The sequence below is a fragment of the Phocoena phocoena genome, chromosome 21, assembly GCF_963924675.1.
Source record: "Phocoena phocoena chromosome 21, mPhoPho1.1, whole genome shotgun sequence".
Lineage (NCBI taxonomy): Eukaryota > Metazoa > Chordata > Mammalia > Artiodactyla > Phocoenidae > Phocoena > Phocoena phocoena.
This window is the reverse complement of record NC_089239.1, coordinates 22818554-22843216: the sequence shown is the minus strand read 5'-3', so window position 1 is coordinate 22843216 and position 24663 is coordinate 22818554. Positions and strand designations below refer to the sequence as shown.

The 24663-nt window shown below is 43.6% G+C and overlaps 1 protein-coding gene across 2 annotated transcripts in view; it reads left to right on the top strand.

Moving 5' to 3' along the window:
• The window catches only part of SNX25 (sorting nexin 25), a 109219-nt gene that overhangs the window by 81245 nt on the left and 3311 nt on the right, over positions 1 to 24663 (top strand). The window contains exons 9-16 of one of the 2 annotated variants that reach the window (XM_065899774.1): positions 1536 to 1808; positions 4662 to 4826; positions 7897 to 8028; positions 11083 to 11223; positions 13650 to 13763; positions 17801 to 17965; positions 19750 to 19867; positions 23539 to 23605. In XM_065899774.1, the coding sequence (XP_065755846.1) occupies positions 1536 to 1808; positions 4662 to 4826; positions 7897 to 8028; positions 11083 to 11223; positions 13650 to 13763; positions 17801 to 17965; positions 19750 to 19867; positions 23539 to 23605 (1175 nt within the window). The remainder of the gene's footprint in view (positions 1 to 1535; positions 1809 to 4661; positions 4827 to 7896; positions 8029 to 11082; positions 11224 to 13649; positions 13764 to 17800; positions 17966 to 19749; positions 19868 to 23538; positions 23606 to 24663) is intronic. The other variant, XM_065899775.1, reaches the window with a different exon arrangement.

Genomic DNA, 24663 nt, shown 5'->3' with positions numbered 1-24663 from the left:
AGGGCTGAATACCAGCTTAAAATACATCATAAATTACAAACTACTTTGGTTAAGGAACTAAATCCAGTCTCATAGTATTTTTAAATCTTCTTAGGAATGTCTTTCATTGTTCATTTATAAGCCACAAATTACCTCATTTTACTCAATATTATATTTGCCAAATTTATTACATATATTATTTACCAGATTTGACTACAAGCTTGACTTTTGGCTGCTCTCAGAGGAATATTGAAAAGAGCAATTTAAAAACTTTTCCTAAACTACTGAAAACAAGTTGAAAAATGTCAATGCAATAAGAGGATATAGCTTCCTCAAATAGCTGTATTTTGACCTAGCAACACTGATTTGGATGTAAAACTTCCGGATTGTTTGTTATATTCATAATATTGGTTAAGTCGTTTGTCTTCATCTTTTGCTACCGTCGAAGACTTTTCATAACATTTCTAGAGTTAATAAGTTGTCTATAGCGGCAGTGTAGAGGTTATGTTAATGATAAGTTGTCTATAGCGGCAGTGTAGAAGTTATGTTAATGATAAGTTGTCTATAGCGGCAGTGTAGAGGTTATGTTAATGATAAGTTGTCTATAGCGGCAGTGTAGAGGTTATGTTAATGATAAGTTGTCTATAGCGGCAGTGTAGAGGTTATGTTAATGATAAGTTGTCTATAGCGGCAGTGTAGAGGTTATGTTAATGATAAGTTGTCTATAGCGGCAGTGTAGAGGTTATGTTAATGATAAGTTGTCTATAGCGGCAGTGTAGAGGTTATGTTAATGAGATGTTTGCACTTCCGAATTAGGCTTAGTACACTTAGGCGGAGACCTTGCTTAAGACCAAGCTGTGTAATACAAGCTTGATTACAATGTCGTAAGTCATCATTCTGAAGCATATTTCTCTTGCTTTCTTTAATTATACAATTATTATTTTTGTGGTACGCGGGCCTCTCACTGTTGTGGCCTCTCCCGTTGTGGGGCACAGGCTCCGGACGCGCAGGCTCAGCGGCCATGGCTCACGGGTCCAGCTGCTCCGTGGCATGTGGGATCCTCCCGGACCGGGGCACAAACCCGCGTCCCCTGCATTGGCAGGTGGACTCAACCACTGCGCCATCAGGGAAGCCCTAATTATACAATTATTATATTGACTTTCTTCTGGAGTGAGAAGTTGGCATTTCTAATTATTTTTACTAGATGAAAAAGTCATACTGAATTTAGCTGATCAATTGTATTCCTGTGGAACTGAGATTTATGAGAAGGAATCCACTGCAAGAAGAGAACTGTTCTCATTCTTATTTTTTTCCTTCCAGCATTAAAAAGAAATTACATTTGTTAACTGTTCAACGTCAAGTGTTCCTTTTAAGGAACCAGTTGTTTTTCCAGGGTCTGACACTCACCCCTTGGCCCTGAATGTGCCCACAAAAGCCTTTGCACACTCATCCTACATTCTGCATGGCTCCCTTCCACCTTTAAAATGCAGATAATTCAGAAGAAAATAGTTTTTCTCAGAGATGGTATTACTTTCTTCATCTTCCTGTCTTTTCAGAACGAAATTCCACAATTAGTTGGTGAAATTTACCAGAATTTCTTCGTGGAGAGCAAAGAAATATCTGTGGAAAAATCACTTTACAAAGAAATCCAGCAGTGTCTTGTAGGAAATAAAGGAATCGAAGTGTTCTGCAAAATCCAGGGAGACATTTATGAGATGCTGAAGGATAGGTATTACCCTTCATTTATTGTCAGTGATCTGTATGAGAAATTGATGATAAAAGAGGAAGAAAAGCATGTCTCCCAGTTGATTTCCAACAAGGATGAAATGGTGAGTCATGTTTAACTTTCTGCTCCCTTTTGAGTGGATAAGCTTTGAATATGATTATGTGGGTGCAGACTTTGTGAGCCAGATTTGGTGTGCACCTTTATCTTTTGGCATACAGCACTTTTTTTTTTTAACATCTTTATTGGAGTATAATTGCTTTACAATGTTGTGTTCGTTTCTGCTGTATAACAAAGTGAATCAGCTATACATATACATATATCCCCATATCCCCTCCCTCTTGCGTCCCCCTCCCACCCGTCTAGGTGGTCACGAAGCACCGAGCTGTGCTATGCGGCTGCTTCCCACTAGCTATCTGTTTTACGTTTGGTAGTGTATACGTGTCCTTGCCATTCTCTCACTTTGTCCCAGCGTACCCTTTCCCCTCCCCGTGTTCTCAAGTCCATTCTCTGCATCTTAGTGTACAGCACTTTAAGTTGAATTTCCTTGTTGCTTCTCGTCCTCACTTCTGTCTTTGTCCTTCTGACCAGCTGGGTACCACCAGCCGCTGCTGAGTCAGAGACCGCCCCCTGCTCTGTCTGCCTGAGACGCAGCTGGGTTTGACTCCTGAAAAGTGAGGGCAGAAAATCTGTGGGGTGGGACATTTGTGACCAAGTAAGAGAATCATTAGCACAACAGTCCAGCTGGAGAACAGACAAAAAGGACGGGGAAGAAATGAGGAGAGGTAGAGGATGCAGGAGGAGTCTGCAGGAAATACTTTGGAGTTTAAAAAAAATCAGATGAAATTAAGATATTTGAAAGAAACCTTGTCCAGCCATACCTGAAGTCTGATTTTCTTATAGTGTCCTGGGTCATTTTGGATAGCCCCAGTCGCCATCTCCCTTTTACTGCTAATGACCTATATGAGTTTGAAGGTTTTGAAGGTACAAAGGAAAAGTGTTTTAGAATCACCTTATATAGAAAGACTGTGATTTATCTTGGACTCTTTCTTTCTGTCCAGTTCACTGTATCTCAAGCCCTGAGGAATCAGGTGTTAGAAGCAGATGTCTCTGAACTGTTGGTAAATTCATTCATTCAGACTTTTGAAAAAAAGTTTTGTGACTTGGTTCTTTACATTTTCAGTGTCTAAAACCACTGAACTAATTGGTCCAAAACTTGTTACTCCTTGCACTTTATTTTTAGGATAGCACAGCTAAAACAAACCGATCTCTCTACCTCAGAAATTAAAATGGTTAATATTCAAATGTTGTGAAAAGTTTGTCCAAATTAATACCCAACAGATAAACTGAATAAGGACTTGAACTGACAGTTAATATGAAAGGTAATAAATAGTAAACAAACGTGAAAAAATGTGCATCTTCACCCAGCATTCAGAACAGGGTGGTATGTATCACTGATCTTTTGAAAGCTCCTACTCTTTGTTGCAGTAGTCCCACTTCTAGAAATTTATCCTATGAAAAGAACTAAAATGTAGGAAAAAAAAAGTTTATGCACAGTGGAGTTTATTTTAGTATATTATCAATTCATAGAATACTATGCAGCCATAGCAGCTATAACTTGGAAGACTACAATACCCTCAAATATACAGCCTTGTATATTATGCAAAAAAGGCAGAATACCCTCTTGAATGTATACAAGGAGTAGGATGATGTCATAATATATATACTCATGGACAAGGATTAGAAAGAATATACAAAAATACTTGGTGTTCTGGGATTAATACTTTATTTTTCTTTGAAAAATTTCTTTTACTGTTTGTTACAATTAATAAAAATCAGACGAAAAAAATCTGGAAGAAAGTTAAGGAGTAAATGAAGCAGAAGACAGTTCTCAGCAGTTCTTTTCATGCTGTTGCTGCTCATGAATCTAATTACTAATATGCTATTTGCTGGTAATCTGTTCAGGCTGTTCCAAATTCTGTAGTCCTTTATGAATCTTAAGTCACTTTCAATGCTAACCATTCTACTTGTAAAATAATCTACCTGTTGATTAGTGAAAATAAGGACTGAGCAAAGTGTATACTGAAAATACTTTCACTAGTGGGAATTTGGGAATTCTATTTTAATGTATTCGTAGGTTCTGAAGATTAAGACATGCACATCTTTTTAAAATTTATTTATTTTTATTTATTTATTATTTTTGGCTGCGTTGGGTCTTCGTTGCTTTGCGCAGGCTTTCTCTAGTTGCGGCGAGTGGGGGCTACTCTTCGTTGCGGTGCGGTGGCTTCTCTTGTTGTGGAGCACAGGCCCTAGAGCACGGAGGCGTCAGTAGATGCAGTGCACGGGCTCAGTAGTTGTGGCTCGTGGGCTCTAGAGCACAGGCTCAGTAGCGCACGGGCTTATTTGCTCCGGGTCATGTGGGATCTTCCCGGACCAGGGCTCGAATCCGTGTCCCTTGCATTGGCAGGCAGATTCTCAACTACTGCACCACCAGGGAAGCCCGGAAATTCTGTTTTAAAGGGACACGCGTGAATTTTTCATAATATTCTTAGGAGCCCAAAAGGAAGCCACGTCTTAGTGTTTTTTTGTCAAAATTTAGGCACAGAACATTTGGGTTGAGTTGGGAAGATAACTCAGTTGCCTTCCTTGTTCTATGCAGGTTCCCTTGGGTATACCATTTGGGAAATAGTGGTGTGGCCTTTCGCTAGGCTATTAAATGTTTCTTTTTTTTCACTGCAATTCCAAATACCAGTTACTTTGATTCTAAATGTTGATCCTTTGCTTTTTCACTTAGCTGAGAAAAAACAATCTACTTCTAGGCTTTCTACCATGGATTCTTAGTGGAATCCAGTGCTTTGGAGCAGTGTATTGTAATGATCTAGAACCTATACTATAGGTAATACTTAGGGAATATTCCACCACTATAAGATATGGTGGTTCATGTGATGTTTTCCCCCAGGACCCGGGAGGCGAGGCTGGTGAGGAATCTGTGGATGACGGCACCAGTCGGATTAATGAACAAACCAGTTTTGCTGTAAACAAACTACGAGAACTAAATGAGAAACTTGACTATAAGAGGCAAGCTCTAAATTCTATTCAAAATGCACCAAAACCTGACAAGAAGGTAACTCTTCTACTTTCAAGGCTGTCTTTAAAAGTTTCCATTTTTCTAATTTGATAAATAGTAGTTTTCAGTTTATGTTGAGAAGTGTTTCTTTAAAAAGAATTTCAGCTCTAAGATCCATTGGCTTTTTTTGTTTTTTTGTTTTTTGTTTTTGTTTTTGCTTCTAGTATAGAATTAGCAAAGCATTTGTCTTTTATCTATTATGATTTGGGGTTCTTTCCCATCCTCAGCTGTAACTCTGTGTCTTTTGTCTGACTTGCCTACAGTGCCTTTGGGGAAGGGGCTGAGCTTCCCCTTGTGCCACAGTTGTTTCTGGAAGTGAGTTAACTCTGCAAGGACAGTCTAAAAAAATTTTTTTTCTTTTGAACACTGCAAGTACAACTTAGAGCACCTCACAGAATTATGCAAGAAATACATTGTTTCGCTAGAAACCAACAGAATTTGAAAGTTTAAAAAATGTAAACAGCATCTCACTCTGGCATTCCTCACGCCCAAGGGGTGGTGTGGCTTTCTGCTTTGTGTTCATGCCTCTTTGGTCGAAAAAGGAGGCTTCCCTAATGTAGGAATGGCTGGCACTCCTCGCTTCCCCAAAGTGATCTCCTCTGGCACTTTTTGAATGTGCGTTCAGAAGCCTGAGCGATGAGTAAGTGCAGGAGGCTGTGCTGGTCACCATGAAGAATCAGTGAAACAGAGTCTAACACCTGCCCTTGGGGAGCAAATGTGCTGACTGTGGAACCGAACATTACAGCCCTTGCTGATGATAAAACGCAGGATGTGCTTCCTGCTGGCTTTCTGAGGAGGGTCCTTGTGGGCTGCATGTTTAGGAGAGTTGAACATGCAGCCATGAGGCAAAGTGGAGGCAAAGCTGCTGTCCTCCAACTACAGAGTTGCATAACCTTATAGGTTTTCTCATTAAAAGAGATCCAAGGAGACGGTGAGCATAGAATTTTTTTTTAATTATTTATTTTTTTAAATTGTAGCCAAGTATACATAACATAAAATTTACCATGTGTACAGTTCACTGGCATTAAGTATGTTCACATTGTTATATAACCAGCAGCACCATCCATCTCCAGAATTCCTTTTCATCTTGCAAAACTGAAACTCTATACCCAGTAAACAGTAATTCCCCATCCCCTTACCCCCAGTCCCTGGCAACCACCATTCTCCCTTTGCCTCTTATGAATTTAACTACTCTAAGTACCTCCTGTGAGTAGAATCATTCAGTGTTTGTCCTTTTGTGACTGGTTTGTTTCCCTTAGCATAATGTACTCAAGATTCATCCATATGGTAGCACGTGTCAGAATTTCATTCCTTTTTAAGGCTAATATTCAATTGCATGTATATACAACATTTTGTTTATTCATTTATCCATTGATGGACACTTGGTTTGCTTCCACATTTTGGCTATGGTAAGAAATGCTGCCTTGAACATGGATGTACAAATATCTCAAGAACCTGCTTTCACTTCTTTGGGGTATTGCTGGGTCATATGGTAGTTCTGTTTTAATTGTTTAGGAATCTCTGTATTGTTTTCCATAGTGACTGCACCATTTTACCTTCTCACCAGCAGCCCATAAGGGTTCCAGTTTCTCAGTATCCTTACCGGCACTTGTTACTTTCTGGGTTTTTTTTTTTTTTTTTTTTTTTTTGTGGTATGCGGGCCTCTCACTGTTGCGGCCTCTCCCGTTGCGGAGCACAGGCTCTGGACGCGCAGGCTGAGCCTGCGTGCTCCGCAGCATGTGGGATCTTCCCGGACCAGGGCATGAGCCCGTGTCCCCTGCATCAGCAGGCGGACTCTCAACCACTGTGCCACCAGGGAAGCCCACTTTCTGTTTTTTGATAGCATCTGTTCTAATGGGTGTGAGGTGGTATCTCATTGTGGTTTTGATTTGCATTTCCCTAATGATTAGTAATGTTGAGCATCTTTTTATGTGCTTTTTGGCTATTTGTTTTCTCTGGAGAAATGTCTATTCAAGTACGTTGCCCATTTTTGAATCAGGCTGTTTTTTGTTGTTGAGTTTTAGGAGTTCTCTATATATTCTGGATATCAGCCCCCTATCAAATAAGTGATTTGCAAATATTTTCTCCCATTCTGTGAGTTGCCTTTTTACTGTGTTGATAGTGTTCTTTGCACAAAAGTTTTAAAAATTTATGAAGTCCATTTGGCCTGTATTTTCTCTTGTTGCCTGTACCTTTGGTGTCATAGCCAAGAACTCATTGCCAATCCTGTGTCATGAAACTCCTCCATGTTTTCTTCTAAGAATTTTATAGTTTTAGCCTTACACTCGAGTAGGTCTCTGATCTATTTTGAGTTAACCTTTGTATATGGTATTATGTAAGGGCCCAACTCCATTGTTTTGCATGTGGTGATGATCCAGTTTTCTCAACACCATTTGTGGAAAAGACTGTCCTTTCCCACTTACGGTCTTGGCACCCTTGTTGAAAATCATTTGATCATATATGCAAAGGTTTATTTCTTGGCTGTCTATTGTATTCCTTTGGTATATGTCTGTCTTTATGCCAATGGCATACTGTTTTGATTAGTGTAGCTTTGCAGTAAATTTTGAAATCAGGAAGTGTAAGTCCTTCAACTTCGTGGTTCTTCTTCAAGATTGTTTTGGCTATTCAGTTTCCCTTGAGATTCCACATGAATTTTAGGATGGATTTTTCTTTTTGTGCAAAAACATTATTGGAATTTTGATAGAGATGGTGTTGAAACTGTGGATTGCTTTGGGTAGCATTGAGTCTTAGCAATATTTAGTCTTCCAGTCCATGAACATGGGATGTCTTTCCATTTACTTATGTCTCCTTTAATTTCTTTCATCAGTGTTCTGTAGTTTTCATCATAGAAGTCTTTCACCTCCTTGCTTAAGTTCATTCCTAAGTATTTTATTATTTTTATGCTATTGTAAATGGAATTGTTTTCTTAATTTCCTTTTTGAATTGTTCATTGCTGGCGTGTAGAAACAGCTGATTTTTGTGTGTTGATTTTGTCTCCTGCTACTTTGCTGAATTGCATAGCATTTTAGATGGTTTCATAACTCCCAGGATGTTTTTCCTGTGACAGATTGTTTCTAAGTTGAAGGAGGAAATAATTCTAATAGAGAAAGAACGCACAGAACTTCAGCTGCACATGGCAAGAACAGATTGGTGGTGTGAGAACCTCGGTATGTGGAAAGCCTCCATCACCAGTGGAGAGGTAGGTTTGTCTGCTTTTCTTCCCAGTTTATTAGGTATTTATTTCCAAAGTTTTAAGTTTGACTTTATCAGACAAGATTTTGTTCCAAATAATTAAGGTTGGGAACAGAAAACTTATATTCATTCTTCCAGACTGCATTGGTCTTGCCTTCCTCACCCCGTATTTTCACTCTGGTTCATGACTGGGAGCTGTTACTGTGTTGCCTGGTGTAGATCTGATCTCCCTCCACTTCAGACAGAAAGTTGTCCTTGTTCATTGGAATCATAAGCAACTTTCAGATAGGAACAATTAATGTCCTTGAATTACCAATTTACTTTTCCACTGAGGGTTGCAATAAAATGGAAAGCACTGCTTGAAATTTGGAGATGAAGAATTTTAAATGTGTTTCTGATTGATCTGTCCTGCTGACTTCAGTGGCTCAAATGTCAATAGCGCTCAGATCTTTAATAATGAATATGTTTTCCCTTGAAGTAGAAAATATTTTGCTATTCTCTGAGGGATATGGGACAGTAGTTTTCAGAATACACTGTATCCCTTTTCTTTTGTCTGTAAAAATAATTTCATTTAAAGGAAAGATATTTCTATGCATTTACATTGTTAGTGTTGACAACTCCTTCCTTCCCACCTGCCCGACTGTCGAAACCTGGAGATGAAGGTCAGGTCCAGCGTACCTAGAGATGATGTTACTAAGTGAAGTAAGTGAGACAGAGAAAGACAAATACCATAATGATGTCAGTCATATGTAGAATCTCATTTTTAAAAATGATATAAATTAACTTATTTACAAAAGAAACAGACTCACAGATTTCTAAAAGAAACTTATGGTTACCAAAGGGGAAACATGGCGGTGGGGCAGAGACAAAATAGGGGTTTGGGATGAACACACACACACACTACTATATGTAAGATACATAACCAACAAAGACCTACTGTATAGCACAGGGAACTCTACTCAATGTTCTGTAATAATCTATATGGGAAAAGAATCTGAAAAAGAATGAATATATGTATATGTATAACTGAATCACTTTGCTGTACATCTGAAACTAACACAACATTGTAAATCAACTCTACTCCAATAAAATTAATTTTAAAAAAAAGAGAAAGTCCGGTCCACCGTATAGCACACAAATGACAAGATCCTGAGTAAGTCATTGTGACTGTTTGGCCCCATCCTTGCCTCAAATGGTTGGTCAAATACTCAGCTCCTGAGATTCGCAAGGGCCCACCTGCCCAACTTATGTGTCCATCCCTGCTTTTCTCGTCAACTCAGTGGCCTGACACTCTTACCAGGGGAAGGGCTTAGAATTCACAATCTTAAATTCCCTTCTAGTTTAGGCAGCAAAACCACGCATGTTCTCCAGGAGCCAGCCTGAAAGCACACGTGTTACGTGAGAGCTTACCAAGCGCCCTTAGTGAGTCTTTGGTGCTTGTTGAGCCTCCCTTTAAGGTGAGCTGCAGGGCCAGATACCTTTCTTGAGGGGAGGTGAGGGCAGTGGGGAGGGAAGGTTGCACAGAGCCTGGAATACCGTGTACAAACGCTTGGTCACCGCAGATGGAGTTGCCTCTGGGATGGACATCTAGGAAGGGGGGAGCTCAGGGGATGTGATGTCAAAAGGTAACAGAGGAGGCCCTTGGAGGGCAGAGAACACACATTCTGTCACCTTCTCACCTTTGCGTAGAGCTGCCTCTGACATTTCACAGTTTATTATAACTATCTTCCAAAGGCAAATACTGAGGGAGGGAGGAGAGGAGGAAAAACCCTCACGAGGCCCTTTGCCCTGGTGATCAGTTATCGCTCAGGGGCTTGCCGCGACCTTGGTCCCCGAAAAGATAACGGAAATGGACCCAGAGGGGTCACCTGACTGCCGAGAGTTCACGAAGCAGCCCCGTGTGCGAACCTGTGGAGGATGTGTTTACCTCGTGCTAGCCTCCCTGGAGCTCTGAGAGGGCTGAGCCGCCGTGAGCTGTGTGCTCGCCTCCACGCCCCGTCCTCACAGGGGCACGGTGATCCTACCTGGTGGGGCTCAGCCGGTGCTCAGCAAGTTCGCTGTCTCCTTCCCTTGCCTTTCTGTTGATTCTTCGTCTCTAATTTCGGTTCATGACGCTAATTCAAGCTTAGATTCAGTGTACTTCCTTTTTGTTTCTTCTCTCATCCATTTATGTGAAGAGCAATGGTGGCTATTCTGAATTATGACAGGGTGTGTGTGTATGTGTTTTAAGAATCACCTTAAGTTGGGAGGTAGGGGCAATTAGGTCTCCCAATGTGAAATTTCTCGAAAATGGAAATCACAGCTTGTGGAATCCTGTATTAAACTGGGGAAACCCTCATCCTTCTCTGAGAGAGGCTTTGGTCTCTCACACCTGTTCGCTTCCTGTTAATTTGCTTTTTCAAGGAAACCCAGTTAGGATGTCAAGTCTGCTATGTTAGTCTTCTTTTGCTGCATGACAAATTACCACACATTTCATGGCTCAAAACATCACCCATTTATTAGCTCACAGTTGTGTAGGTTGAAAGTCCAGCACTGTCTGACTGTGTTCTCTGCATCGTAAGGCTGAAATCAGGTTGTTGGCCAGACTGAGTTCTTGTCTGGAGAATCTGGGGAAAATCCACTTCCAGGTCCATTCAGGTCCTTGGCAGGATTCAGTTCCTGGTGGTTGTGGGACTGAGGACTCTGTTCTTTGCCGTCAGCACCATGTTGCTCTCAGTTCCTGGCAGCACTCCCAGACCCTTTCCGCGTGGCCCTCTCCATCTTTACAGTGGCACATGTCAGACTTTTCTCGTGCTTCCTCTGATTCCTCTTCTGCTACTCGCCAGAGAAATCCCTCTGCTTTGAAAAGGCCCACGTGGTTAGGATTAGGCCCTAGTTTAAGGTTGCTTGTCCATGTGGCATGCCCTAACTGTCAGAATAGAACCCATCATTTTCAAGTCCTGGGGACTGTGTGGGGCATACATGCCAGGGAGAGGGAGATCCTGGGGGACACTTAAACGTCTTGCCTACCGTATCGCTCACCGTGCTTTTCGTTGCTGTTGTGTTCGTCTGTTTTTCCAAGGTTACAGAAGACAATGGTGAACAAATGCCCTGTTACTTTGTCATGGTAAGCTTACAAGAAGTTGGAGGAGTTGAAACTAAGAACTGGACGGTCCCCAGAAGGCTCAGTGAGTTTCAGAATTTACACCGGAAACTTAGTGAGGTATGAATTCTTGTGAACACAGATTTAGAATAACTGAAGAAGAGATTTAAGAGCTCATTTCAATTTTTACACACAAAGAAACGGATTCATCTTTCTCCTTTGCTGTTGATAGTGGCAAAGTGGCATTTTCAGCTTGACGTTTAGAAATTTACTTGAAGATCAACCATCTAGTCTAGTCTAAATCCTTCAGGATAGATAATTGTCTGACCTCCGTTGTATCCCCCAGAACCCCAGAGCTGGAGGAGAGCTGGGGAGCATCGATGGCCATTGGTTTCAGAGCTGCCAGTTGTGACCCACTGCGGGTAGTGAGATCAATTCTGGGTTGCAGCAATAGAAAGAGAATAGAATATATTGCATTTCATCACATAAAGGAATTGAATCAGTAGAGTGCGGTGGTTGAGAGCACAGACTCTGCAGCCAGGCTGCTCGAGTTTGGATCCAGTTTTGATCCTCGCTTTACTATTTACCAGCTCTGTGACCTGGACCTGTCACTCTATCTCTTTATACCTCTTTTTATTAATATCTGTATTCTACTGATATTAACAGTGCCTTCCTTACCCATCTCACACAGCTGTTGTAAGAATGAAGGGAATAAGCGTGTGCAGAGCATTTAGAAGAACATGCTGCACATAGTAAACATTATTTGCTTTTGTTAGTAGTAGTTACAGTAGTAGTAATGAGCACTGTTTCATGGTACTTTAGCTTCGGTTTTATGGGTGTGTATATTATAAGTATGGGTGTGTGTATTGCATACATGGATGTGTATACTGCGTGTATGGATTTGTGTATTGCATGTATGGATGTGTATACGTTTGGGTGTGTGTATTGTTATGTCTAGGTGTGTGTACTATATAATATATGGATGCATGTATCTGCATGTGCATTGTGGGTTGCAATGTGGTATGTATTTCCTGCTGTGGATTTTAGTTTAAAATGTTTGAAAGCTACTAATCTAGGTCAGTTCTTTTATTTGATAGATGAGGGAACGTGATCCCAGAGAGTTTAACTGACTCGTAGTAGGATGTATACATAACGGCCAAACCAGGACTAGAATCCAGGTTGTCTTAGTTTCCATTCACGATTTTCCCATTTTTCTCAGGAGTTGCATCTTCTCTAACTCTCCATCTACTGGAGCTAATTGCCCTTTACCCCAGCAATTAAAGTGTTCTTCAGTTGTTTCTACCTTCATTTAAGTCCATTTTTCTCTTGCTCAGAATGAACTGATGCTGGTAAAACCCTACAGTCACCTCTCAGACCCTTCTTTTGCAAAGGAAATATGTCTGTTTCCTTTCACCTTTTCTTCTAGGGTGATTTTTTAAAAACACTTTTAATCAGTAATTTTTATCAAGAACAATTGCTCTGAAGCATTAGAGGAAACAAGCCTTATAAAATTTCACGTCTGTTCTTTTGTCTCATTATATTTCTTCCTCTGTGGCCTGATTCCTGGGTTCTTCTCTCACCTTTGGCATTTCGTATTGTGTGAGTTTTTTTCTTTTCTTACTTACTTTCTTTTTTTTGGAGTTTTCATTTTTTGAAAGAACTCTTCCTATTGACAGCTGTGACAGGTCCCTGTCGGGGCTGCTGTGACCCTGAAAACAGCAGGAGGGAAGGCCGTTGCAGGCAGACTCTGTGCTCACTTACTTTTCAGCACCAGTGATCTAGTCAGCATATTCCAGTGGCCCCAGTGCCTTAGTGAAGAGGCAGCGTCTGGAGCATTTGGAACCCACTGTCCTCCCGGCATCTGAGGGGCAGGCTGCAGAGTCCTGCGGGCACTGAGGCCAGACTTGATGGCCAGATGGATGTGGGTTTCAGCTCCGATCCTCAGTCGTCCCATATGTAAAGTAGGGGTGACTCAGAGCCGTTACACACACCCAGCCTCTAGCATGGTGTCTGGCAGAATGCAGGATTTAATCCACAGAGGGAAGTTTATTATCTGTTAACATACTTTATTATTATTAATATATTTACATTCTGCAGTTTGCCCTTGAAAGGCAGTGATAAAGCTACAACCTGAGTTATTCTTTCTTTCCATGGTCTTCTTTTGTCAACCCTGATAACTTTTTACAGAGATGTTGTAAACAGAGCACATTCTAAGAGAAAAGTTCTTGCTGGGAGCCATGTGTCCGTACCCTACACACTGTGCTCCATGCCTGTGGTGCAGACCCACCTTCCCAGCCCAGCTCCACAATTTCCAGCTTCCAGGCATTTGTAAGTCCAGGGACAGGCGTTAGCTTTTTTCATCACATGTCCTGTTCCTCCGGATTCCTTGAGTCTGGTTAGAACAGGAAGGTTTTCAAGGTCTTCAGTCTCAGAGGAACCTAGTATAGGAAGAGGATACTCGGTTTGTTCTTATTAAAAATCTAAAATTTTTTTAAAGATTTAAATGTAATTTCAATATACTAACATTTAATTTTTTTCCCTCACAGTGTTTCCCTTCTTTAAAAAAAGTCCAGTTGCCTTCTCTTAGCAAGCTGCCTTTCAAATCTGTAGATCAAAAGTTTATGGAAAAGTCAAAGAATCAATTAAATAAGTTTTTACAGGTAAGAAAACTTTCTGGATATGGGAGGAAAATTAGTTATTTGGGGGTTATTGGGGGTTGAACCGTCATCATTCTCAGAGTTTGCCTGTTTGCTTCCTGTTCTCACAGGTCAGGACAGATCCTCAAAATATCTTTGGTTTTGGGTTCTGGGGTTTGTTTTTTTTTTTTGGTGATACATGTATGTATATGTGTGTATATATATGTATACTCTACAGACAGAAAATGCAGATACCATGTGTACGGCTTTCTCCAGTTTCACAAACTGGACACATCCTCATAACTAGCACCTAGTCCCAGAGACAGTGTCACCAGTCCCGCCAGCATCACCACAGGTGACCGTGGTCCCGACTCACGACCACGCGCTTACAGCTGGTTTTGAACTTCACATGAGTGGAGTCACAGGGCGTGGACCCCCTTCACTCAGGATCGTGGGCCTGAGGTCCTCCCATAGGGCTGTTTCAGTTGCAGACCGTTCTTTGATTTCATTTTTGTTCTCGTTTTCATTGTTGAATGGGCTTCTTCTCCTGGCGTGAAACCCCTGCAGTCTGTTCATGCTCTTGTTGATGGGCGTTGGGAGAGTTTCCAGGTGGAGGCTATTAATAAGCTGTCAGTGCTTGTCTTTTGGTGAATAGCTGCTGGGGAATCCCTAGGCATTTGGGGTTTTCAGTTTTTGTGAGTGGTCGTAGCGGTTTGTACACTCTCACCAGCGGCATGCAGACTTCTGTTCACTCCACACTGGACGGTTTCTTTTGTTCAAGTTGTGTCTGCTCTTCTGTCGTGTTGCCTGTCTTTTCCATATCGCTTTGCAGGAGTTTCGTGTGCGTTTTGGATGTGCATCTCTTGTCAGAGCAGATGTGCTGTGGCTATCTTCTTTCTGTGGGTTGCCTTTTCAGTCTCTTAATGAGCATAAGTTCTCAATTTTAATTTAGTCCAATTTATCCATTTATTTTCCTTTTGTGGTGAACGCCTTTTGTGCTTGTAGAGAAATCCTTACCTACTGCAAGGTTCTAAAGATAGTTTCCTTATTTCCTCTAAACGCATAACTGGTTTCTTTCACTCTATCTTTAGAACATAATACCGGACAAAGGTATACTGTCTCCAGTAGCAAACCACTATTTATTTTTTCCTTAGCTGGGGCCTCTGTATTCAGGGTATAGTTAAGTTGCTCATACCACGGCCCCCAAAGCCCGTATAGTTCTCGGGGGGCATGGGCCTTTGCCTTGTGAAACACTTTTTGCCAATGCAGTAGTAGCTAGAAGTCCTGAGACTTAATAACGGATGTTGCCAAATTCTTAGTAAAGGTTATGTTATATTCAGTTGGACCAGGGTGTGAATCATAGTTAAAGTAGGTACATTTTAGCTACTTGCAAGTGTTCCTAACTATTTTTCTCTCATATATTCATCTCTCTCTAAATATATATGTATTTTTTATAAATATATAAATGTGTGTGTGTGTGTGTGTGTGTGTGTATATATATATATATATATATATATATGTATGTATATATTTCCCTCAGGAAATAAAATAATTGCACCTTTGAAAAACTTTCCGAGTTTAATTATGGCAGAACTGGGATAGAGAATCATTAATGTTTAAATGCTATTACAGGAGAGAATTTAAAACTGAAATATTACCATCTCGTTGCTGATTCAGAACATCTAGGAAATATTAAACCCACTCAAGCATTGTACCTGATTAAATTGTTCAGATGAACTAAAGGTCTTGTTTGTGAAACGAATATGTATTATTCAAAATCCAAGCTTGTGAAGCCCCACGTGTGTAGCTCTGGGATCTTGCAGCTAATGCTTCCGTTTCCTTCCAGCCTCTGCTGTTGGGGGAGGGAGGGTCTTGGGTTGTCTGGCGCTTCCAGCCCTTCAGCTGCCTTTCCAGTTGTGCTGCAGAGACCGGGGTGCCCCCTGCACTTTTGGGGATGGAGGGAGGGGTCACTCGTGCCCCTGTTGGGTTGCTGGTGATGGAAATGGGTTAGTGATTCCTGCCCTGGTGCCAAGAGAAGCATGTGCTCGCGCTGCCAGTAGGTGGCGTGGGCGAGGCTGGGGGCGGGGACCATCTGCCTGAAGAGGTGGAAGGGGCATCTCAAGGGGCCATTTGTCTTTTGATCAAGAGGACTGTAAGTCAGAAAGTAATGGTTTAAATTGCTTTTCATTTCCTCAAAGACTTCATGTGAAAGTGCTCACTATTTAATAACTTTAGGTAGATTACACAGCAGACTGAAGTTTCAGAATATCCTCCCACCAGCTGCAGACAGGAAAAGCAAGATGCAAAAGGTTTAGTCTGAAAGGCAGATACTATTAGGTCCACAGGACCTTCCAGAAAAGAGGATTCCATTGAGTGTGTGTTGGTGTGAGTACTTATATATGACACATGGTTCCCTTCGAGGTATAGTGATAATAGATAATAATGCAGCCAGTCGTCCCTCGCACACAGGCAGCTTACTCTAGCCGTCCCCGCAGTAGTGCCGCACCCACTTCTGGGAGTGCACGTGCTGTTCGCTCTTCCTGGAACGTTTTACTCTCCTCCTCTAACACTGACTAGCCCTCTTAGAGACTCCACCTGCGTAGGACAACGTGCTCTAAGCCTTTGGGGGGAAGGAGTGGGAATTAGGATTATATTCTCAGCTTGAAGATGTGATAAAATCCCAATTACACCTTGCCCCATAGACATAATCTTGGAGAACATTTCTAAGTTCTCATACATGTTCACTTTGGTTACTTTCCCTCATGATAGAATATAACTTAGTCCAAAGACTTGTCATCCTTCATGATTTCCTTAGTTACGTTGATTGCATTATTTGAGACTTAGCATTGGTTATCATTTGCTACTATTTGGTAAAAGAGTGCTGGAGTGGAGATTAGCTAAAGGAGATCAAGGTGGAGGGAGGCTGTCTCACTCCTAACCCACCCTCACGTACAGCTGAGCATCTAATGCTCTACAAAGGGAATAAAGGCTCGGGGGCCTGCCTGGGAAGGCAGTAGTGACCCCAACTGCCTGTCCCCTAAATCTCCTTCCCCACGTCTGCGGCAGAACCTCCATCTTCAGGCCAGTCTTCCGCAGGACACAGGAAGCTGACAACCACTGGAATGCGGGGCGGGGGTTGGGGTGGTGGTGCCCGGGACCCCCGTCCCCAGTGTGGCACTATTGGGCATGCTTGGAGATGCTTTTCTAGGGAGGGTCACAGGGTTTATCAGATTTCAAGCTTCGTCTGAGCAAACATAATGTGAACGTCATGGACCAACTCCTCTGGGACCAGAATGTAGCCTGTTCTCCCAGCAGAGAGGGTTCTGCCATCAGAACCCCAGTGTTCCAGCCCCTCAGGGAGTTACATCATCCATGGGGCAGGATTTCTCATTGGTTCCTTTATTCCTAAACCCTGTATCTGTGAGCACCAGACATTTAAACGTTCTTGTGGTCACATTGTTAATTTTCCTGGCTTATCAGTAGCACTTGCTTCATACGACAACTTGATGCACGTTCTCCTTTCCTTTCTCCTAAGGCCAGAGAACTTGAGCACATTTCCAGTTTATGGGCCGATAAAAAGAGTTATAAAATTATGTAAGCATACGCTGCGCGGGGAAGGTGGAGCACAGGGACAGAAAACTCCTGGTGCCAGGCAGTTACCACCACGTGACAACCCAAAGCGCTTTTTTCAGCTCATGTACAAAGTCCGCACGCACGTAGCCGTGAAAGGGTTGGGTGGGACCCTTGTGTAGTGTGCGGAAAACACCCGTGACTTTCGAAGGCGGCAGCCCCCGGTCCTGCAGGCGGTTTGCACAGTGAGACTTCACGTCGCCCTGAGCACAAGCAGGGCGCTCCAGCTAACCCACAGAGTGCAGTTGCCATCAAGCTCGGTGAGAACTCATCTAGTATAGAGTGCATTTCAGGAGAAAAGGGAAGTGATTTTAGGTTCAGAATTACGATGAAAGTAAATTTCCCGGGACAGTCAACTCTGCCTTCACTCCTCGTGGCTCCCAGCTCACAGACGAACCACGCAGGAGGCATTAATCCTCTTTCTCCCACAGAATCTGCTTTCGGATGAAAGACTGTGTCAGAGTGAAGCACTTTATGCCTTTTTGAGCCCTTCTCCTGACTACCTCAAGGTTATTGACGTGCAGGGGAAAAAGTCCACTTTTTCATTATCCTCATTTCTGGAAAGACTCCCTCGCGACTTCTTCTCCCATCAGGAGGTGAGCTGTCTGAAGGTTGTACGTTTTTGAAGCATATTTAAGCACACGTCCTCTGGAGGCTGTTTGATGTGGCAGGTGTTTGTGGAAGGCCTGCTACAGATGGGGAGGAAGCAGATACCTTGAGTCACCATTGCTGTCCTATTTGGGGACAGGGTTGATAACAAGGTAGGTGAGTGGCATGTGGATGGAGGTTCTGTGGGAGGCCCTCTGCGGAAGGTGGCCTGGCCGGCGCCCGGGACGGGGGCCGGCACCGCAGAGGGCTTGGAGCTAACGTTGAGGTTCAGGAGCAGAGGGTGCGTGTGTGGAACAGTCAGCAGGTCTTTGGGCCGAGGGGGGGCTTCGGGAGCGTGCGCTGAAGGACATGAGGCCGAGGGTAGGAGGAGGGGCAAGGCCGTCGCGCTGAGGCGTTTAGGCTTTGTCTGAGGGAATGGAAAGCCGTGTCACGTCCTGAAGCAAGATGCATCTCGCAGTGATGCGGGTGGGTGAAGGAGTGAATAGACAGGCTGCAGACATTTGCCATCTCATACCTGACCCTCGGGCTTCCCTCCAGGGGCCCCTTACTTGGCTGAGGCCTGCGGCCCCTCGTTTGGCTCTCCAGCAAGATGCACGAGACCATCTCCGAAATGTGGCGTCTCCTTAGTTCAATGCCAGACGCCACCGCCTCTTCACCAGAATTGGTTTAACGAGCTTGGACAGAAGGAAGTAACCGTGGAAAGGAGCGTCTGCTTTGCCGAGTCCTGAGCTGGAGCAGAGCCTGCGAACCACAGGGGTCCGCCTGCCTGCCTGCCTCCCTCCCGGGCACCTCCCCGCCTCTTTCCTGCACGCCACACGTGTCACGTCTGGCCGTACTTGGCCCCTCCCCTCCGCCACCTCCCGTTTATCCCTGCACCTCTTGGGATTCACCCTGTGGCCAAGTCACTCCGGGAAACTGCTCTCGGAAGGAGGAAGGCCAGTGGCCGACCGGCAGCCTCCTGCAGCCTCTGATGCTGCTGGACGTGCAGTGAAGCCGTGAAGCTGGGGGTGCCCCTCCGGCCGCTGACTTCTCAGCCCTCTGCTCTGCTCTGCTCGTCACGCCCCCAAGGCCCTGTCGTTGGGCCGCTGCTTGTTCCCGCAGCCTCAGCTGCTCCCCGCACACATCCGAGTGAACTTCCTCAGCTGTCCTTCCACTGCCTAACGTCTGCACCCCTGTTGCAGCTCTTCACCCTGCTTGGAGAAGCAGCCACGTGCATGCTGGCCACCTCCCCGCAGAGCTAAGGCCCTCTCAAAGTCGGGATCCACGTCACACTCGTTGGCACTAGCCTGGTGCCTGGCATAAATGAGTTTTCAACGGAAATTTGCTGATACGCAGATCAAGAAGTGAGACTAGCTGAAGTACAGAATAAAAGCTTGAATCAGAGCTTTAAAAATAACTAAATTACTTTAAATTATACATGTCTTTAAAAAAACAGTGAATTTAAAATATTTCAAGTTAAAAAGGCTTCCTTTTAAAACTCAAAATGGTTAGAAAGCTGTTTTGTTACCTCCGAATTCACTCATTAATACAGTGACAGAGGCTTTTCAAAATTATTTTAGACCTTGAATGAGGCTTTAGGATCAAGCTATGCCCTGAGTTTAGATACACTTTGGCCTCTTTGTGAAAATGCATAGGTTTCTGCATGTAGGGAAGTTGAAGGATTGTGTGAGGTTGAACTATAAGTGCATCATTCGGAATTGACCCTGGGAAGAGAACGTATCACCTTCCTTGGGTGAGTGACCTGCTTCCTGTGACTTTACTGTTCCCCCAGGAGGAGGCAGAGGAGGACAGTGACCTGTCAGATTGTGGTGATGACGTGGATGGAAGGAAAGACTCCTTGGCTGAACCATGTTTCATGCTGATTGGGGAGATTTTTGAACTTCGAGGAAGTAAGCGTCTTTATTACTATTCAGTGGTTTTGCTGGTTAAGTGGTTACACACACACACACACACACACACACACACAATATCCCTTTGTTCCTGAATCAGACATGTATTTATATTCATTCAGCAAATACTTTTACAGGCCAACCAGATACCAAGGCAGGTTCTGAGGACACAACCTTAGGACAGATATCCCTGTTCTCATGGAATTTAGGGTCCTGCTTTACCCTGCACCATGTTCCTCTGTATACAGAAAGCTTGAATGTTTTGAATTTCTTTTTATGTGACAGCATAGCCTCATTGCTTCATCACCAAAAGGTATACAAAAGTTAATTTTGCATAGCAGAGGAAGAGCCCTGTTGTTAAAGGTGAATATGTGGCCAGGGACGCAGGGACACCCAAGCCTGCTCTCAGCCTCCTTTCCTCCCTAGAGGACTGGTCATCCGTGGAGGCATGGGGGCATTTTGTCCACAGGGGACACTGGCATGTCTGGAAACAGTTTTGGTTGTCACAGCTCGTGGGAGGGCGCCGCTGGCATCTCGTGGGCGGAGGCCAAGGGCGCTGCTCAAGCATCCTCCAGTGCACAGGACAGCCCCACAGCAAAGAGTTATCCTGTCCCAAACGACAGCAGTGCCAAGGTGAGGAATCCTACCCTAATAGTTCCTGAGGGGAGACGTACTTAGAAGAAACAAGAGCAAAAAGAGGATCAGAATACTCTTTTGTTAAGACCCGCGCAAGTGCCTCTCTCCCGAAGCAGTACCGGGGTGAAAGGTCAAACGGTACTTCTTGGCTTTAGTCTTGAGTCCTTAGTAGGACTGTCTACCCACCCTCACCTTCCACAGTCCCCAACCTGTAAATGGCGACGCCAGCATACTCAGTAACACCTGGAGCCTCGAGTCCTAGCTAGAGGTGTGCCAGGTGCGTAAAGGCACAGCCGAGCTCCTAGCAGAGGAAGCGCGCGAGAGGAGCAGGGTTTCACAAGGCACAGCAGTGCTCCAACCGGGAGCACGTTGTTCGGAGAACGTCCTGGGCTCTGCCCACTTGGATGAGCATCTTTTCCCCTGGGGCAAAGAAGGTGGGCTGGGAGTTGGTCCTATGCAGGAAGCCGGCTGTGCATTGCTTCTTATTTATATATCCCTTAACATGTCGCTTAAAGAATTCTTCGCAGATGAAGAAACTTCAAGTGCTGTTACAGGCTTGGGCGCATCTTTTATGTCTTCTAATCCTCGGTATCTTTACAACGATTGATGCATAGTAGGTGATCAATGAAAATGCTTGGATGGATGGATGGATGGATGAATGAATAGGCAAGAAAATTTTCAGTGCCGGGATTGTTTCGGTCATTGAACTTTTTCTTCCTCTAAGCCAAATCTTAAAATAATCAGCAAACACTTTGGGAGCTTATGTTTTAGATATAGCTCCATAGGGGAAACAAACATATCTCAGAGGTGGGTTCTTTCTTCAGTGAATTTACAACATAATGGTTTCAAAAATGTAATTCACATTAAGCAATAGACACAAATTCTAAACTCCAGGCAGAGATTTATATATAAGCATGTTCATTTGAGCATAATTACAGTAAGGAAAAATTGGAACTAAGCTAAATTCAGAAATGGGTGATAGTTAAATTAAGGAATATCCACATGATGGAATATCGTCCAACTATTAAGGATCCTTTCAGATGAAAAAGCTATAGCTGGTCCGACACTTCAAGATGTGTGCTGGTGTTGAACCTGGTTCAGTACAGGCCGGAAAAAACAGTTCTCCCCCAAACCCGGAGGCTGGCTCCTCCACAGTGAAGTCTGCCCATTAAATCATGAGTCCTCCCCATGTCCCACAGAGTCGGTAAGAACGAGGAAGCACCGTCTTGGCCTTGGGTCAGCGTGTTCTCTGCGACACAAAGAGACTGAGAAGCCTGGTGGACGTGTCAGAGGCAGTCAGGGCAGGAGTAGGGCTCCAAGTCCTCTCTGTGGTGTGCATCTCCTCCCTCATGTGAACCTGCTCAGAATATTTGGTTTTGCTAGTGACTTTCCAGAGGGGAGTAAACAGAACATCATTGATAATGAGATGTGATATATTTGCCATCAGCAAAATCCTAGTGTTGCTGCAGCTGCCTCCATGGCTTCGAACGAATGAGTCCTTGGAAAGAATAATGGGGCTATTCTGTGTTGGAGTGGGGGACTAGGGAAGGGTAGGAAAATGTTGTAGAGTCAGGGGCATCAGTGATGGGAGAGAATCTGTAGCAGAGCCGTTTTGGGTTCCTGCTCTAGTTCAGTTTATGAAAATGGACCAGAAGTGTAGCTGTTTTAAACATTTATAACCAGTCACTAGGCTGTCAGGCATTCTTCCTGGAGTTGCTCGTGTCCCCAGACCCTCTGGGTCTGAGCTACCTGTCTGCTGCCTGAGAAAGGTGGAGCGAAGTTCTCATCCCTGCCAGACACACCCCTCCCAGCCGGGACGCCAGCCTCAGATGGGCACGCCTGCAGCGCGCTCTGAATTCCATCAACACTTAGGGCACTTCTGAGGCGTGGTCCTGACCCCAGGACTTGACACTTACTTGAAGGATTACCACCACTGCACCTGGACACTTAGATCCATTTTTAAAGTTAGAAATGACTTGAGAATGTGTTAGTCTAGCACCAAGTGTGTGTTAACTGTTGATTTCTGTTTGGGTGCCTTCCCTTGTACAGAGGTGTTTGTGAATTTACTCCTTTTTTTCTTTGGTGCAGGAGCCCTGAATTCTTGGCCCCATCATAGCCAAGTCATGTGTCACTAGCTAAACGTTGCAGTGAATGGAAGTGAATATATAAATGGAATATTTGGTTTTGATTCCAATTTGCAGACCAAAAATATCCTCACAGCATTTCTTTGCCTTCTTTTGGTTTATGTTCATATTCTACCCTTATAACAATGTGTCTCCTAATGCTGATAGTAAGTTTAGATGTGTAGGGCCCTTCACAAAACTCTTTCACACAAAGTAGTGCCATGACCCTCCAGCAAAACGAAAGTACATGCTAACACGGTCCTTTTCCAGATGAGGAAACTGAGGCTCGGAGAAGGCGATGGTGGCCGCCTGCTCCGGGCGGTGGTGCAGGAGCGATGAGTCCATGGCTCACTCGGAATCCTGGGGCTTCCCAGTCCCCCTTTCTTCCCCCACGGGCATAAAATATATAAAAATGCATGATCTACAAACTACTATTCAAAAGGGAGCAGTTAGACCTATCAATTTGTTAATATTTCAAAATATTTGTCAACATCTGACTACAGATGCTTCTCGTTCAGAGCCGTGTATTAGAACACTGGGTTCAACAAGCCAGGCACAAATCTAAAAGGAATTGCACTGTCTGCTAGTGGGAAACAGACGTCAGTAGCCCGGGGACACATGAAGTGAAGTTTTAGTTCCACTTGCTGGCTCAGCTGTTGTTAGGCATTGAAAAGCTGTAAGAAGTCTTAAGTTTCCTCTCATCAGTTGCAAAGTAGAAAATGAAAGCTTATTCATTTGAGTATTCCTGGGCAGAAGTTTGCTAACCTAGACCCAAATTCTGTGGATATCAAAGCCCCTTAGTGTCCAGACTTGGATTGAGTGACGTGGTTAAGATTTATGCTTTGTGCTGCTATGAAAATGTCACGATTGTGATAGCCTGTGGTAATGCTTTCCCTCTGATTTATATTTTAGTGTTTAAATGGGTGAGAAGAACATTAATTGCTCTCGTTCAGGTCACGTTCGGAAGAACCATCAACAAGTGAGTTGCACGAAACTAATGTTTGAATTCATGCCCTAGCCTTTGCCTTAACAGTCCAATTACATCCCCAACTAAAGGTTTTTTCGTTTCTCTCTTTATTTCTGATATGATTCTAAGATTGGATAGGGAAGCAGATTTCTACAAGACTGTCTCCTTCAGAATGCGCGGTGCACCAGATAACAAGCTTGGGCTGGCTCTGGCAGGCTGGTTGGCGAGGGTCAGAAGATTGTTCTGGAAAGTTCTCTGTTGACCATGATGACTGGTTTTAATATCTTGGGTACAGCGTTTTTATGTCACATGATGTGGATCAGTTTAAGGCTTAGACTCTGAGCCAAAATGAAAGTAGGATGAGCATCGCACGGCAGGTATTTATTTGAAGGGAAATGCAAACCATATATTTTTTTAGAGTTGGGGTGATATTAAAATAGTAATTCTTCGTTAGTTGATAGCTAGGTATCCATGAGGGGTGTGTGTACCCTATAACACTATTATAAGCCATATGTGTATTCTGAATTGTATCACGTTACCCATATCCCTAAGGGTTATCCTCTATGCCCAGTACCCAGTGCTTACGAGGCTGTAGCATTATGACTTCCCCACACAAAAGCTGGGAGTCAACTGCTAAAACTAAGGGGGAAAAAAAAATCTAAACTAAACAAGCCCCATATTATATTTTTATTCAGTTGCAAATAGAATATACTTTCCTTGTGGTCATAAACCAAAATTTACTTCTGTTTATTTCTAAGTTTTTTTAAAAAATGGTGGGGCTTCCCTGGTGGCGCAGTGGTTGAGGGTACGCCTGCCGATGCAGGGGACACGGGTTTGTGCCCCGGTCCGGGAGGATCCCACATGCCGCGGAGCGGCTGGGCCCGTGAGCCATGGCCGCTGAGCCTGCGCGTCCGGAGCCTGTGCTCCGCAACGGGAGAGGCCACAACAGTGAGAGGCCCGCGTACCACAGAAAAAAAAAAAATAATAATAATGGTGTTAGTGGCTTGTTTAGTTGACTTTTAGTATCGTGGGTTTTTAAGCGGAAAAATGCCCTGTTTAACTTACAGTTT